General features: G+C 40.9%; 1 protein-coding gene and 1 pseudogene across 1 annotated transcript; both read left to right on the plus strand.

Annotated features, from left to right (window-relative positions):
• Positions 1–18,319, plus strand: part of LOC124402553 — a 311,654-nt pseudogene that overhangs the window by 150,760 nt on the left and 142,575 nt on the right.
• LOC124402550 (zinc finger protein OZF-like) lies at positions 2,422–18,250 on the plus strand. The gene is made up of 3 exons (XM_046875658.1): positions 2,422–2,727; positions 2,819–2,916; positions 16,114–18,250. The coding sequence occupies exons 2-3, from the start codon at positions 2,845–2,847 to the stop codon at positions 17,371–17,373; spliced, it is 1,332 nt and encodes a 443-aa protein (XP_046731614.1). The 5' UTR covers positions 2,422–2,727; positions 2,819–2,844; the 3' UTR covers positions 17,374–18,250.

An 18,319-nucleotide genomic window follows, 5' to 3' on the forward strand; every position in this document is an offset into this window, starting at 1 on the left:
AACCCCAGAGTGGTGAAAACCTGTATTTGGACGGGGATGGCATGGATCTGGCGTGTTGCCCTCTGTAGTACTGGACCCAATTCAGCACATAGATCCAGGAGCACAGCTGTAGGAATCTAAATCAGCTTATTAGTCAGTCATCATAATCTTCATGGTCCCTGGAGACTCTTTCTCTCCTTAATCTTCCATTGGTGTAATCCTCCAGCAGTGCCATCATGCAGCATTACACACGGGAGTCACCACAGCATTCATGATTTATTCCAGCTCATTATAGAAAGATAAAATAAACTGATATTTGGTCCTGTGCCTAAACATAAAAGCAATAATAGCTACAGAAAAGCTCATGCTACCCTCTGTACTGAGTATTTAAATCCCATTTAAAATGCTTTCAGTAATTCTACATTCTGTTTCTATGAAGTGTTTCAACAGTTTGCATGTTAATTGGCTGCAGAGGAGGGAAGTAACGGAGTACAAATACTTCGTTACTGTACTTAAGTAAATTATTCTGGTATCAGTACTTTACTCCACTATTTATTTTTCAGACAACTTTTTACTTTTACTCATTAAATTTTTACACAAATATAAGTACTTTTTACTTCTTAAATTTTCAAAACCGACTCGTTACTTTAGTTTTACTCCAGTGATTTGGTGAAATATATATTTTTTTATTTTCACTGCGTGCCGATTTCAGCCGAACAACTGATTTCCTGTTACTGCACGTCTTTTTCAATCCGCTGGTGTATAAAGTCCTGACTCTCACTATTTACGAAGCAAAGAATCAGCAGGGCAGAAGACAGTAAGAATTTTGGGTTTAACGTGGATGAGACAGAGGGAGTCAGTGATGTAAACATGACTGAGAACAGACACATTCATGATCATCATCATCTTTTCTCTGCTTGTGTTCTATATGTGGATCTTCAGCCTGGATTCATTCATTCGGTAACAACCTTTTTAATTTGTAATATATATATATATATATATATATATATATATATATATATATATATATATATATATATATATATATATATATATATACATGTGGCTGTCAAAATTAAAATAATTGTAAACGGCACTAAATGTTATTAACACGCTGTCAATTCAGCACGCATTTCTGTTTTTACCATTTTTATAAAAAGTATAAATACATACATAAATAAATAAATATAAAAGAAAACATACACTTATTCACGACGTCCCTTCTTTACTTAGATATAAAATAAATAAATAAACTCCACTGAAAAATATTTGTAATCAGTAAACTTTTGTTTTATTTTTGCACAAAGTCTGAAATCAAACACCAAATCCGAAATGTTTTACACAATTTACCCTCTGGGGTGCGTTTTGTGGGTTTTTCCCTCATAATGGTGACACGAACATAAATTACTGTCTTTATTGATCGTACAGATAAAAACAATACATCATTCAAATCTGTAAAATGTCTATGATTTTTATATATATATATACATATATATATATATATATATATATATATATATATATATATATATATATATATAAGCTTCTTGACTTGAAGCGGTGCAGTTTCTCTGGTATCACCTCTGGTGATCACAATACATCATTCAAATCTGTAAAATGTCTATGATTTTTATATATATATATATATATATATATATATATATATATATATATATATATATATATATATATATATATATAAAGCTTCTTGACTTGAAGCGGTGCAGTTTCTCTGGTATCACCTCATTAACTGTCCGTGTGGAAACATAGCAAAGGCTCTACACATTTCTGCACTGTTATAGCCTTTATATTTAATCACTGTACATATGCTTACATATATATCACATGCTGTAAATATACTACATATTTACCTGCACTATTTGCACTTCTGGTAGATGCCAAACTGCATTTTGTTGCTGTGTACCTGTACTATGCAATGACAATGTTCTATCTATCTATCTATCTATCTATCTATCTATCTATCTATCTATCTATCTATCTATCTATCTATCTATCTATCTATCTATCTATCTATCTGTCTGTCTGTCTGTCTGTCTGTTTGTCTGTTTGTCTGTCTGTCAAATATTAATATGATGTGAGGTCCAGTTAACAGCTAAAACAGGTAGAAGTAATAACTACTTTTTACTTAATTACATGTCAGAGCCAAGACTTCTTTACTTTTACTTAAGTAAAAGGGTATAATCAGTACTTCAACTTTTACCCGAGTATTTTAAAACATGAGTATCTATACTTCTACTTAAGTAATGGATTTGTGTACTTTTGCCACCTCTGATTGGCTGTATGGTGCATTAAAGAGCATTTTAGGTGAATTTATGAACCACATCTGGCTGGAAAAGACACGTGTCCAAATACTTTTGACCACACAGTGTGTATCAGCTGAAAAGCAGCAGCTTCGGATCAGTCGCGTTTCTACTGGGATTCAATCTGAAATATTACTTTTAATTATTATTATATGAAATATTTCATATATATTTGATATTCTTACAGACAACCAATCAGATTTCACTTTCTGACAATGTCGGAGCCAATGATGTTTGCAGATTTAGAACTCGAGCCCGTTGGCCCCGCCCACTGCTTTGTGATCTGCGTTTGTACCTATACAGTTCTTTCACGCGCTCCGGTCGGAAGTTAATGTTGGCCGCGTGAGTTTTTCTCCACTTTCCGCGCGTGCACATCGACGTTCCTTTCGCGGTTTTTGTCCCGGATTTAGCGGATTTTTACCCAAAGGTGAGATACAGTGAAATGTAGCAGCTGAGCTGCTCGGGGAACAGCTAGTGGACATTCCGGAGTCATGAACCTCTGCATTTTTTTTTCCCAGTGTCCTGATTCTTTACACCTCTGATCATGAAATCAGAGTCCAGACGGAGAGCTTTAGGAGAACCTCCACACACTCCTGCTGCTGCTGCTGGATCAAAGGTACAATTTATTCATGACTCAACTTTCAGTGTGGTTTGCAGGGCAAAGATACATCATAATGTATTTTAAAATTAAATAAATAAAAAAAATACCTTAACTTTAAGTGTATCACAATAAACTACTGTTTTTTTTATTTATTTAAAAAATCCTATTACAAGGAAACAAAATTTCTCCCCAAATCTTTAATCAATTAGCCTATTTGATCTGTTCTTCAGCTTTTTTCTCAGTTGATAAAGTGAACAATGTTTGATACCAACAGCTTTTACACATGCAACCAGTTAACAGATCAAATATTCACATGCGTATCCCAGTGATCTCCCAGAGGAAGTTTAGTTTTAAAGTAAAGTATTAAGTGGCAGACTGCAAGTTTGTTTAGTTTCTGCCTCGCACTTTAAGATCATTTATTAGTATTACTTTCGAAAATTAGAACCATGTTTCCACTGTGTTGAGTACTAGTGTAGCCTGGAATCACAGTGTTGATGGACCCAAAGAGAACAGGTGGCCTTGATCTATTATCAAAATAGGCCAACACAACTACATCTGCTCGAATACACCCCGTTTAATCAGAGCATAAGCCTGTATGTCAACATAAGCAGTGCTTACATGTGATTATAACAGGAGACAACATACAGCGGGTAAAATAAGTATTGAAAACTTCATTTTTCTCAGTAAATATATTTCATAAGGTGCTATTGATATTGTTTGATTTTTATTATTTCCCATGTGATCAATGATGCCCGTGGTGTCTTTTCTGATCAGGGAAGAATCACAGCACACAGAATGGCGCAAATGTTCTTCTTCAGTTTATTGCAGATAACAGACAAATATATACACACTGGAATAACCCTGAGCTAAAGCTGTTCTTGATTTGGTAAGAAGACATATTAACTGGAGATGTGTGAGTCCAGATAAAGACTTCCATAAAGATAACATAGGAATGTGTTTAGAGAACCAGTGTGAGAACCATCTTAACACTAACAGACATGAAATCCAGACATACAAAGATTGTAGCAGCCCTTCAACTTAGAATAAACAGGCTTGGGAGTGTTTCCAGACGGGTGTACTTTAATTCAGACGAGTGTGCATAGCAGCAACACCGTGAAAACTTAAAAGGAAAATAACAAAGGCAATTTAGCCAGATACAAAATAATCCTTTTACAAATGCACTTTAGCATCACATCGATTACAGCATAGCAGGTAACAGCCATTATATGAAATGGGTATCATTATCATTACATGAACATATGAAATTAATTAACATGAAATAACACATGAACCACATACCTCGCTCCGCATATCAAAGGGTGCTAGAGAGTGGTAATCCAGAGAAAGCTGCCGCCATTAACTTAACTTAGACGTTGGAGAGCTAGCTAGAAACTTCATAAATTATTCTCAAATTATTTCTGCCAAACAAATCAAGCACTGAGAGGTATAACACTTCAAAGAACACCTTTAGTTGAAAGTTACAGTAATATTTTACGATCTCTGGCTCTAAACATGTATCGTCTTGTAACATGACTTCACGTGCCTTCTATTGAACAAGTGAGAGCGTGAACTAGGGGACTAGGTCATAAGGGGTTAAAGGTGTAGACAACTAGACTGATCACTCACTCTCGAGAAGAAGAACTAGTTTCTGAATGGGCCTTTCTATAATCAAAGGTTTGGTAGGGCGATCTTGTTTTGCTGACGTTCTTTCTCCTACTAACACCTTGACGCGATGCACTAGTCCATCGCTCTCCTTTGTGGTTTCAACCACTCTTCCCAAATGGCACTGATTTCTAGGGGTGTCTTTCTTTATAATGACTAAGTCATCTACCTTAAGGTTGCGTCGAGTCGTATGCCACTTTTGGCGTGTGGAAATGTTCATGAGATACTCTTTCTTCCACCGGCTCCAGAACTGTTTAACGAAGTACTGGACTCTTCGCCACCTTTTAGTTGCATAGACTACTCCTTTTCAAATTTTCCAGGTGGTGGAAGGGCAATTTTGGACTTCATCAGTAAGAGATGATTTGGAGTTAATGGCTCGAGCGAGGTAGGATCATTTACTCCGTTTACAGTTAACGGACGGCTGTTCACAATGGCCATTGCCTCATAGAACAGGGTTCGAAGGGAAAAGTCGTCGAGTCTGCCTAAGTATTGACAGAGTGTGGCATTTAAGACATTACGGACAGTCCGAATCTGGCGCTCCCGGACACCGCCAGCATGACTTGCTGAGGGAACATTGAAGATAAACTCACATTGCCTTTCTGCGAGGAAGCTCTCGATTGTTCTGGTGTCACATTGCTTCAGTGCTTCTTTGAACTCATTTTTAGCTCCTACAAAATTGGTTCCTTGATCGCAATGGAGTTGACAAACGGCTCCTCTGAGACTGATGAAGCATCTTAAAGCATTAATAAATGCATCTGTGGATAAGTCCTCAAGCATCTTAATGTGAACAGATCGAGAGGCAAGGCAAGTGAAGATTAAGCCATAGCACTTTTGCTCTTTACGGGCTTTCTTGGTGATGAATGGGCCGAAGCAATCGATGCCGCAGTATGTGAAGGGGCAGAGACTTCTACACGCTCCTTAGGAAGCTCTGCCATGCGTTGCTCTTCTGCAGGACGTCTGAGTCTTCTGCACTTCACACATCTGTGTATTAGCTTAGCAACTGACTTACTTCCCCCGATGACCCAAAACCTATTGGCTCGAAGTTCTGTTAGAGTTTGATTCCGTCCTTGGTGACAGATCTTCTCGTGACAGTGGGTCAAGATCAACTTGGTAATATGTCCTCCTTTGGGTAAAATCAAAGGGTGTCTGACCTCTAGGCTTAAGGATGACTGATCCAGTCTCCCACCGACACGAAGTGCTCCTCTTTCTAAGATGGGATCCCATCGAAACAGAGGGCTGGAGTTTTGAAGACCTTTTCCCTTTTGAAGTATCTTCATCTCTTGGGAGAATGCTGCTTCTTGTGCAAGCTTCACTACTGATTCAACAGCTCTCTCGCGTTCTTCCACACTCACAGGTTTGCCAAGATGGGTTTGCTTTGAATTCAGCCTCTTGATTCTTGCAATGACTTTCAGGAGTTTTGACCAGGAGGAGAATCGATCCAGACGGGTATGAAAGTCTGACTTTGAAGGTTCAACTTTAGTTGTGAACGCCTGCATTGACCTGACCTCGGGATCACCGAGGAGCAACTCAGGAGTTAGGTGAGACTCTGGATGTATTTCTTGTTCCCACAGGAACTTGGGACCTGATAGCCAGTTTGTTGAGGAGATGTCTGCTGTGACGCATGGTCTGTTGTGTCTATGTAGTGCCACTGGCTGGGGCTGGTGTGTTCTCTGATCATTTGCACACGATTGGCAACGAAGACATGGAACCTTCTTGCTTCATTATTGATATAAGCCAGGACAGCTTGGATCGACATTTCAAGCTCGTTTCTCAGCATGACACTTGATCTTGCAGCGACCACTGCTGCTGAAAGTTCCAATCTTGGAATGCTTGTGAGTTTTGTAGGCGCAACTCTAGCCTTTGCCATCACGAGGCTGCAGTGAACTTCACCATCTTCATTCTTGCTTCTCAGATAGGAACACGAGCCATATCCTAGATGGCATCCGATAAGTGGTGGAGTTCCCTTGTGACAGTTTTGCAGAAGCCTTGTGGTTGGTAACATCTCGGTATTGAGACTTACTTCAGCCCTTGTAGGTCACTCTTCCATCTCTCCCACCGTGGACTTAAGTCTTCGGGAAGTCTTCCCAGCCAATGCCTCGACGGCACAGCTCCTGGAGGATGCACTTTCCGGTTAAGATAAATGGAGCCACGAATCCGACTGGATCGTACAAGGAAGTAATGACGGATAGGATGCCACGACGTGTGGAGGGCCTGGTCTGAGGGTTTACATTAAATCTGAAGGTGTCTTGTTCAAGGGACCACTGAATACCAACAGCACGTTCTGCTGGAGCTGCATTTAGGTCCAGATTGAGGGGTTCAGATGTGACTGCTCTCTCAGTTGGGTCCACAGAGTCCAGAACTGACCTTTCATTTGAGTTGAACTTGTGTAGATGCAAACCTCCTCTCTTGCACAACTCTTGTGCTTCAGCAATCAACTCCTTTGCTTCTTCTACAGAGGGGACACTGATAAGCCCATCATCGACGTAGAAGTTCCTTTCAACAAAGGCTGACGCTGATGGTTACTCTCCCTTGTGTTGACGTGCCAAGTACTTCAGACCAAAGTTGGCACATCCGGGTGACGAAGTGGCGCCGAATAGGTGGACAGCCATTTGATACTCTTGAGGCTCTGCTTCGAGGTCTCCATCTTCCCACCAGAGAAACCGTAAGTAGTTTCGTAGTTCAGGAGAAACGTAAAATGGGTGGAACATTTTCTCGATGTCACATATGATGGCTACAGCCTCTTTCCTAAAACGACATAGCACTCCAAGGAGAGAGTTGATCAGATCAGGACCTGTTAGCAACGTATCATTTAGTGAGATGCCATGGAACTTCGCTGAACAGTCAAAGACGACCCTTAGCTTCTCTGTCTTCTTGGGGTGGAACACCCCATGGTGTGGTATGTACCACGTAGTTTGCTGTCCTGTCGCAGGACAGGCTGGCTCTGCGTCACCTTTCTTTATCATATCCTTCATGAAGGCCTTGTACTGTTCTTTATGCCGCTCGTTATCTTTTCTTTAAGTGCTGCAGTCGAACTGTTGCCAGCTTCTTGTTGTCTGGTAGCAGAGGAGGCTCTGTGCTCTTGAAAGGGAGGGGCATTTCATAGTGTCCATCTTTCCTTTGAATTATGTTGTCACTCAGAAGCTGAATGAAGCGAACGTCGTCTTGAGACACATACTTGTCTTTGTCTGCATACTTCCTTTCACTGAAGTCTGATTCCAAGACTTTCAGCACATCGTTGGTTGATGGCGCAGGTATTTCCTTCACTGTCACTCGATGGACGAATCTCTGGTTTCCCTGGCGATCCAGATGTTGATTGGATGAGCCTACTATACTCCAGCCAAGTTCCGTTCTCTGGGTGAATGGATCATTTTCGCCTCCTGTGACGACTTCCTGGGGGGCTAAGGCCAACGGGCAAGCACTTCCAATTAACAGTCCCACCTCACAGTCCTTCAGCAGCGGAAGTTTGTTCGCTAGATGCTTTAGGTGAGGCCAGAGCAGCGCTGTTTTGGAAGTCGGAATGTAGGACTTATCAACCGGGATGAAGCCACGAGTGTAGGCTTGGCGTAGCTGAATCTGTTTTTCAGACTGTAGTCCTCGTACTCGTAGACCGTAGACACTTTTGCTGGCTATGGGTGTGTCAACAGCTGTCATGGAGCTTAGTTTGAGCTGTACTGGTTTAGTCTCCACGTTCAGCTCTTCGAGTAAGTCTTCCAAGACGAATGTCGAGTCACTTTGCGTGTCTAGAAGAGCATACGTTACAACTTCTTTCTGTGGTTTATTTGCAGATGACATGAAAACAGGGACGATGCTTGATGTGGCGAAGACGCGCTGCGTCACTGCATGGGACGTCACTTTGATCTCCTCCTGACTAGTGCTTTTGTCTGTGGAAGTGGACTGTTTCTCCTTTGATTCCACAGATCGGTTCTCTCTCTCTTCATGTAGACAGGTGGGGTGACGTCTGCCGCATATGACACAAGTGTGTCGCGTTTTGCAATCCTTACTGTTATGTCCCTTTCTTAAACATCCGTAGCACAAATTGTTTTCCCGTATGCTGGCTTTCTTGTCTTCCAGAGATTTTGCTGCAAAGGTAGGGCACTTCACGACGCCGTGCATCTTATCTTGGCAGATAGAACAAGGTGGCCTTGACTTGGTGTTGAACACTTTCTCAACCCTTTCCGTGGGATTGTTCCTTTTAGTGTTTGTGTGAAGTGCTCTAGCTCTTTTGGACTGCCTGTCATCTGTGGCCTTGATCAGAAGTGGAGAGGCGACAGGGTTACAGGCTATCCGAGCCTCCTTCTGGATGAACCTTGTGAAACAGGAAAAGCTTGGCCCCCTGATATGCTTCTTCAGAGTTTCTATAGAAGAATCCCTCTACAGCTTTACGTGCTTCTCCGCTCAGATAGGTTTTTAAGTAGAACCTTTTTTCATGAGCTGGGAGAGGCTGGTGGTCTATGAGGGCCATGAAGGACATCTTCCAGTCTACATACTTTAGGGCTTCCCCAGAGAACTTTGGTGGCTCAGGAGCAGGCAGGCGATTCATACTGAGTGAGTTAATGAGTGCTTGGGTAAGGCTGTCTTTCTCAGGAGATGCTAGCGCATTGGCATGTGCTTGTGGAGGCTGGTATGCGTTGGCCCTTGGATTGAGCTGGCTTTTGAATTCAACTGTGAGATCAGTCTCTTTTAGCCAGTCTTTGGAGTCATGTTCGAGGCTCTCGTATGCGTTTACTCTCGCCTCCGCTATTCTTACTTCTGACTCTGCTTGAATTTGCTGTAGTCTTTTCCTTTCCTGACGCATATTTGCCTCTAACCTTTTAAGAGCTACTTGCCTTTCTTCTTTTAACCTTTTAAGAACTAGCTGCTTCTCTTCTTCTAACTTGCTAAGAACTTCTTCTTGAGCTTGTATTTGATATACTGCTTTAATCCTTTCTTGTTGAGCTGCGAGTTCTGCTCCCGCATCTACGTGTTTGCTTGAGCCCTGTGAGTGGATGGAATTTTCTGATAGAGAGAGTACAGTATCTGTCCTTGTATGTCCGAAGATAGATCCATACTCATCCTTCTTAAGTGCCATCCTCACTCGTAGTTTCTCAAGTTCTGGATTGAAGGCCTCATCTACAGTTACTAGCCGCTGCCTTATTATTTCGCTGATCTCTGCAGTGAGTGCTATACAAGCATCCATTTTTGGTACAATGTCTGGGGTAGCAATGTGGTTGCGTTGGATGGGCTCATAACATTCACTTACTGAACTGTGTCGACTTTTGGATTTCTTCTCTGATTTTATTTAGTTCATCTTGAGAACAGAATGATTTTAGTGCGGTCCTAACCTTTCCTGCCACCTCTTTCCAGTAGCCATAAGCTCTCATGAATTCTTTCTTGTGTTTAATGGCTTCCTGTTTGTGCATCTCGAATCCCTTTTCTGTAAATGTTCTTTCACGGGAACTAGACCTGACTGGCTGTGGGTTATCTGTTTTTGTGAGTGGGTTATGTGTGCCAGCTACTACTTCTCCATTAAGTGACATTTTTGAAGTTGTGTTGCTGTTTGGTTATATTGAACTACTAAACTATAGTTTAATTACTGAAATATAGCTAAATAACTCAACAAATACTTAATACCAAACATGCGCTGGGGGGCGATTATCATCAACAAAATGTAGGCTAACACACAAACAGCTTAGCAATGAATGCTATAATACAGATTTACCCGTGAATGAATTTACATTAACAGGTTCAATTTGTTCAATAGTTTTTTTTTTTTTTTTTATCACCCTTCTGTATCTTTGAATTCACCTTTCAAATGTATGATTAATTTAGAGCATCAAACATGTACAGTATATTAGGGATGCACCGAAATAAAAATTCTTGGCCGAAACCGAAAACCGAAAAAGGAGGAAAGCAAGGCCGAAAACCGAAAAAAACGAAACACCGAAAGAAATTATGGCAATTATTATTACCATTGCATTTATGTCTATGACTGTGTACTAACCTTACTAAAATCGAGGCATTTCAATTGCATAAATTAATATTAAAGTTTCAAAGAATTAATCAATTACAAATTATTTAAATATTTATTTATAGCACATTGCAACAATGCACAGGATAAAATAAATTAAAATTTAGTCTTAAATGTTTAACTTTAATGCACTCATGTGTACATTAAATAATAATGTACAGGCCCTCTGGCCTGCTGAAAGGTTGTACAATTAAATATGTTCTTTCATAAAAACAAAGTTCATTTAGAACAAGAGCAACTGTTTAAAGATACAACAATACAACAATATCACTGGGAAACTTCCTGCCTTTTCAAAAACGTCCACCACAGACGGAGTGCGCATGCTCGGAGGGGTTTTGCTTTTCTGTGCGTTTGCGTTCCTCTGATATTCAGCATAGCGATCGGATGTTTGGATTTCAAATTAAACACGACGTGGAGAAAGTTTTTGCAGACGAAATTTCGTCATTACATGTTTTGCAAATCGCTATCCGTGGGTCTTTCTCAGATATACTGAAATACGTCCACACCGCAGACATGTTGTTTTAGACATGCACGTGCAGGCAGCGGTTTCTGTTTTTGTGTCATCACAACAAACTGTTTCGGCCGTGTTTTTTCGGTGATCAAAGTCTTTCGGTGGCCAAATATTCGGTGCATCCCTACAGTATATTGTTTGTAAAGGTGACTTAAGTACATAAATATCACTGTTTGCAATCAAAGAGTCCCGTGATTTTATGCAGCAATCAGCATAACCGTAATAGACTGATCTTGCCTGAGTGCCGGTTGAAGTGAGGGTGTTTGAACAGCAGGTGGCAGTCTTGTACACAGAATGGCGGATGGCAATCCTTCTAACGTCGAGTTGAGTTTCACTCCACATCGAGTGACGAGTTTTCACTGTAGCAGCTTTAATTCAAACGAGTGTGCATAGCACCAACACCGTGAAAACTTAAAAGGAAAATAACAACGGCAATTTAGAGAGATACAAAATAATCCTTTTACAAATGCAATTTAGCATCACATCGATTACAGCATAGCAGGTAACAACCATTATATGAAATGGGTATCATTATCATTACATGAACATATGAAATTAATTAACATGAAATAACACATGAACCACATACCTCGCTCCGCATATCAAAGGGTGCTAGAGAGTGGTAATCCAGAGAAAGCTGCCGCCATTAACTTAACTTAGACGTTGGAGAGCTAGCTAGAAACTTCATAAATTATTCTCAAATTAATTCTGCCAAACAAATCAAGCACTGAGAGGTATAACACTTCAAAGAACACCTTTAGTTGAAAGTTACAGTAATATTTTACGATCTCTGGCTCTAAACATGTATCATCTTGTAACATGACTTCACATGCCTTCTATTAAACAAGTGAGAGCGTGAGCGTAAGTGTGTGCGTGGAGAGATTAATCCCCCTGCAGATAGCATGATGTCAAAATAAAAGTCACATAAAATAAAAGTATGAAACAGGATAGTCATAATAAAACACTGCTAGTGGTCATTTACAAAGATATCAAACCATTCAGAACATTCAGAAGTTTAGAAATCCTTCTGTAACCAATGGAATCAGTATGTTTGCAACAGTAAGGATGCGAAGGTCTTGAGAGAGCTCTTCGCTTTTACCCATCATTAGATGTTTCTTGTGTGACACCTTGGAAATGGGACACCTTTATACAGGCCATTAGTTGGGACTGAAGCAGCTGATATTAATTTACAATGACAATAGGCAGGATTGCTTTCTAATTACTGATTGATATCTACTGCTGTCTTGGCCTTTTCATTCCTTTTTGCACCTCCCTGTCTTCATGTGTTCAATACTTTTTCTAGTGTGTGTGTTGTTTCACAACATTACACCACTTAATTTATGGACATGTATGGTTTGATTCCTTTGTTACCAACATCTGATAAAGATTTCATGTCACTAGCACCTTTAGAAATATATTTACTGAGAAACATTTTGACATGTTCAATACTTATTTTACCCGCTGTATGTATGTATGTATGTGTGTATGTGTGTATGTGTGTGTACACTGGCATTTAGGGGAGATAGATGTTGGAGAATGGAGTGCTGCTGGTGATGGAGAAATAGGTGAATTAACGTTAGCACTAGCAGAGCTGTTCAGCTCCTTGCTACTTGAGATTAATGGCTTCTGATCATGAATTCTCCTCCTGTCCATTGAAATGTCCAGCCATCAGTATGAATGCAGTCTGTATGAATAACAATAGTCTGAATAGCTGTACATTAATATGAATGCAGTCTGTATGAATAGCCAAACATGTATTACAATAGTCTGAGTGGCCCCCGGAGTCTAGCAGGGGGAGGGAGAAAAGGACCTGCGTTAAAACGATGTACAGTAAAACCCATAGTGACTTATTTCCTTCTTCTTCTTTATTCGGCTTCTTCCATTAGGGGTCGCCACAGCGGATCATCTGTCCTGTCATACCGCCTGCCCTCTACATCTGCTTCTTTCCATCCTCAGCATTCTCTTACCAATATACCCCATGCCCATGAAACCATACTGCTGCTCACAGAAGGTCACCTCTTTTCTCGGCCTGGCTTCCACTACTCTTTTCCATAACTACATGGTGTGACTGATCAACTTAATTCCACTGTATTTGTGCACATCTCCCTTATTCTTAAAGATCAGTACATGCACACTCCTTCTCCATTCCTCAGGCATCTTCTCACCGTCCAAAATCCTGTTAAACAATCTTGTTAAAAACTCCACTGCATCTCTCCTAAACATCTCCAGGCTTTTACTGGTATGTCATCTGGTCCAACCGGCTTTCCACTCTTCATTCTCTTAATCACTGCTCTCAATTTCTCCTTACTAATCCTATTCACTTCCTGCTTCACCATCTCCACACCATCCAACCTTCTCTCTTTAATTTTCCTCATTCATCAGCTGCTCAAAATACTCCCTCCATCTTCTCAACACATTCTCCTCACTAGTCAACACATTTCCATCTCCATCCTTTCTTGCTCTAACTTGCAGCACATCCTTTCCAGCTCGGTCCCTCTGCCTGGCCATTCGGTATAAATCCTTTTCTAATTTTTTTGTGTCCAACTTCTACTACAGCTCCCTCATATTGCTTTTCCTTTGTCCTTCACCACATCCCTCTTTACCTGCTGCTGCATCTCCTTGTACTCCTGCCTTCTTTTGTCATCACTCTGTCGAACCCAATTCTGTTCCTCCAACCTCTTCCTCCTTCTGCTCTCCTGCACTTCCTCATTCCACCACCACATCTCTTTGTCTTCCTTTCTTTTCCAGATGTCACATCAAGTACCTTTCTAGCTGTCTCCATTATCACTTCTGCAGTAGTTCCACGATCATCCAGCACCTCTTCACCACCACCGAGCACCTCTTCCCTGAACCTCACACTCTTCCTCCTTCAGTTTCCACCATCTTATTCTTCTTTCAGTCCTCAATCTACTCCTCTAATCTTCATCTCCAAAACCATCCTACAGACCACAATCTGCTGCTGTCTAGCTACACTGTTCCCTGGCAACACCTTCTTCTTTGTCTTCTTCTTCTTCCAGCTTCTCCCATTAGGGGTCGCCACAGCGGATCGTCCTTCTCCATACCCCCCTGTCCTCTACAACTGCCTCTTTCACACCAACTACCTGCATGTCCTTCTTCACCACTTCCCTAATCCTCCTCCTTGGTCTTCCTCTTTTCCTCCTTCCCGGCTCCATCCCCAGCATTCTCCTACTGATATACCCGATGTCCCTCCTCTGCACATGTCCAAACCATCTCAATCTCGCCGCCCTCACCTTGTCTCCAAAACGTGCTACATACTCGCTGTCCCTGGCAACACCTTACTGTCGCCATTTTCCTTCAGGTTGCATCTCCTACATAGAACATAGTCCACCTTTGTGCACCTTCCTCCATTCTTATGTCACTCTATTATCCTATTTCTTCCTAAAATATGTGTTCACCACTGCCATTTTCCTCTTTTTAGCAAAAAACTACCATCATCTGCCCTTCCACATTCCTCTCCTTAATTCCATACCTACCATCACCTCCTCATCACCTCTTTTCCCTTCACCTACATGCCCTTTAAAGTCTGCCCCAATCACCAATCTTTCATTTCTAGGTTCACTATCTACCACTTCATCTAACTCACTCCAGAATTTGTCCTTCTCCTTCATTTTACAGCCCACCTGTGGAGCATAAGCACTGATGATATTTATCATCTCCCCTTCAACTTCCAGCTTCACCTTCATCACCCTATCAGAAACTCTCTTCACCTCCACTACACTCTTACTGTACTTTTCCTTCAGAACCACCCCTACACCATTTCTCTTTTCATCCACACCATGATAGAACAGTTTAAACAACTCCAATGTTCCTGGTCTTACTCCCTTTCCATTTGGTCTCCTAAACATACAACATATTAACCTTTCTCCTCTCCATCATATTAGCTTGCTCTCTCCCTTTAACAGTCATAGTACCAACATTTAAAGTACCATCCCGAACCTTCACTGTCCTCCACTTCTTCTTTTTCCGCTGCCTCTGTAGACATCTTCCTCCTCTCCTTCTCCTCCTTCGGCCAACCGTAGTCCAATTTCCACCGGTACCCTGTTGGCTAACGATACCTGTGGTGGTCGTTGGTAACCCGGGCCTCGACCGATCCGGTATGAAATTCTGATTTGTGATCTGCATGTTTGATTTGGCACATGTTTTACACTGGATGTCCTTTATAACGCAACCCTCAACATGTATCCGGGGTTGAGACCTGCACTAAGAGTGCACTGACTTGTGCAACACTAATGGCTGGGTCAGAGTATCTTCTTTCCAAATGTCTAAAGTGTGTATGTAGAACACTTTGGTCAGGAACTGTTCACATTTACATTTAGGTAGGTGATTTTCAGCTGAGAGTTTGAAAGCGGAGGTACATGTTAACAAGTTGATTGAAAATGCTCTCATAGGCCATTAGGAGGAAGTAGGTTGCTGCTTTTGACAGCCACAGATAATTACCTGCAGTCGTCATCAATGTATTGTTGTCCCAACCACAGGGATTTTTACACATAATTTGGAAGACAGCATGCAGATCAGCTCAGTAGGTACAGATTGTTTGCACCAGTCCAGATTTTGAGCTTTGTTTAATGAGAGCTACTATTAGCAAATGTTCTGGATCAGAAATATATTTTGCTAAATCCAAAATCACCCAAACATTAGGTAACAGGTTACAGGTAGCTTTGTGATCGTGGACTGAATCCTGTTAAGCTCTGATGTTATCACAGAAGCACAACAGGTTCCACAGTCTTTTTCTCTGTCTCCTGGAATTGAAAATAAGATGATATAATGCTGCCTGTTCTGGTACTGGGAAAACTCCTCCACCTTGAAGACATAAATATCGGGGATTTTGGAAGATTTTATACAAGTATTAAATAGTTAAAGGTTTTCTAAAAGGCCTCAAAATACCTCTCATTTAACTTGTTTCAAACCATATCAGATTACTATAGCAGACATTTCTGACAACATGCAAGACCAAATCTAATCTGAAATAAAATTATTACAGTATATTGAATCATTTTATATTGTTTTCCAGATGCACCACTGCTCAGATTGTGGGAAAAGTTTTACTAAAATTGCTGTTCTGAAAAGACACCGACATATCCACACAGGAGAGAAACTGTATCACTGTGATCAGTGTGAGAAGAGTTTTACCCAACAGGGTAATCTCAAATCACACCAGCATGTCCACACAGGAGTGAAGCCATATAACTGTGAACAGTGTGGGAAGAGTTTTACTCAGCAGGGTAGTCTCAGATCACACCAGCGTATCCACACAGGAGTGAAGCCATATCACTGTGATCAGTGTGGGAAGAGTTTTAATCATCAAAATAGTTTTAGAATACACCAGCGTGTCCACACAGGAGAGAAACTGTATCACTGTGAACAGTGTGGGAAGATTTTTTCTCATCAGAGTAGTCTCAAAAGACACCAGCATATCCACACAGGAGAGAGACCGTATCACTGTGAACAGTGTGGGAAGAGTTTTACTCAACAGGGTAATCTCAGATTACACCAGCGTGTCCACACAGGAGTGAAGCCATATCACTGTGAACAGTGTGGGAAAAGTTTTACTCAACAGGAACATCTCAAATTACACCAGCGTATCCACACGGGAGAGAAGCCTTATCCTTGTAAACAGTGTGGGAAAAGTTTTACTCAACAGGATCATCTCAAAGTACACCAGCGTATCCACACAGGAGAGAAGCCGTATTACTGTGAACAGTGTGGGAAGAGTTTTACTCATCAGAGTTATTTTAGAATACACCAGAGTATCCACACAGGAGTGAAGCCGTATTACTGTGAACAGTGTGGGAAAAGTTTTACTCATCAAAATAATTTTAGAATACACCAGCGTATCCACACAGGAGTGAAGCCGTATCACTGTGAACAGTGTGGGAAAAGTTTTAATTGTCAGAGTAGTCTCAAATCGCACCAGCGTATCCACACAGGAGAGAAGCCGTATTACTGTGAACAGTGTGGGAAGAGTTTTACTCATCAGAGTAATTTTAGAATACACCAGCGTATCCACACAGGAGAGAAGCCGTATCACTGTGAACAGTGTGGGAAAAGTTTTACTCAGCAGGGTAGTCTCAAATCACACCAGCGTATCCACACAGGAGAGAAGCCGTATCCCTGTAAACAGTGTGGGAAGAGTTTTAGTGCTCAGAGTGCCCTCCTCAGCCACCAGCAGAGTCATACAGGACAGAAGCTGTACCTCTGTGGACACTGTGGACGGAGCTATGTTTATCAAAGCTCATTAAGGAACCACAAGTGCTCTAAAATACAACCATAAAACAAATCATTTTCTTACATTTCTTATTTGAAGGGATGTAAAGGGAAATTGTACTGTAAATATCGGGGGAACTTTAAATTGTAATGTTAATTTTATTTAGCTTAAACAAACTGGACACCTTTCCAAGCCATCAGAACATTGTTGGTCCATCTACAGTTACACTACAACTACACTTTATGGCAACATGTATGAGGCTACTTGAGCTACCTGAGGCTACCTGAGGCTTTCTGAACATTATCTAATGGAACGGCTTCCAATTCATTGTCCCCTGAGCCCAGTGTTACTGATTTACTGCAAACTTGAGCTTGATCACACGGTTACACAGCAAGATCAGGGAATAGATTTTTGTTGTATATGTTTGGACCTATAAGAATTAAAGTGCAGACAAATCTCACCCTAAGTCTTTTTTAAATCTAAAATGTTAAATGTATAAACCTTTAGGTATTTTGCACCGACGTTCATTTTTTGTGTTTCTTTAACTTCAAATAAGTTTATTAGTCAACTGTAAGGTTTGGTTGAGGAGTGGTAATGGTATGGGGCTGTACTTTACGGGTAAGACTCAGCCCTTGACTTAAAGTGTAGGGAAATGTTAATTACTTTAGCATACCAAATCATTTTGGACAATGCTATGCTTCTAATATTGTGGGAATAGTTTGGAGACAGCCATTTATTAATCCAGCATGACCATGCCACAGTGCACAAACTGAGGTTCATAAAGACATGGTTGGATGATTTTGGTGTGGAAGAACTGAACTGGCCTGCACAGAGCTCTAATCTCGACTTCACGGAACACCTTTGAGATTAAGGTGAATGTTAAAAGTTGATTATTCTAAATGGACTGTATGAGTCTCCGTGTCATTAAAAACGTCTTCAGGAACATTTTTTTGTGATTATTTCATGAACAGTTCACTTATTTTTCTCTTGCTATTGTTTGTTACCTTATACT

Source organism: Silurus meridionalis, chromosome 19, assembly GCF_014805685.1.
Source record: "Silurus meridionalis isolate SWU-2019-XX chromosome 19, ASM1480568v1, whole genome shotgun sequence".
NCBI lineage: Eukaryota > Metazoa > Chordata > Actinopteri > Siluriformes > Siluridae > Silurus > Silurus meridionalis.

Bases quoted from the DNA above. Each gene is read 5' to 3' on its own strand.
- LOC124402550 (XM_046875658.1), top strand. From the start codon at position 2,845: ATGAAATCAGAGTCCAGACGGAGAGCTTTAGGAGAACCTCCACACACT. The intron at 2,917-16,113 runs GTACAATTTATT...ATTGTTTTCCAG, and splicing joins CTGCTGCTGCTGGATCAAAG to ATGCACCACTGCTCAGATTG.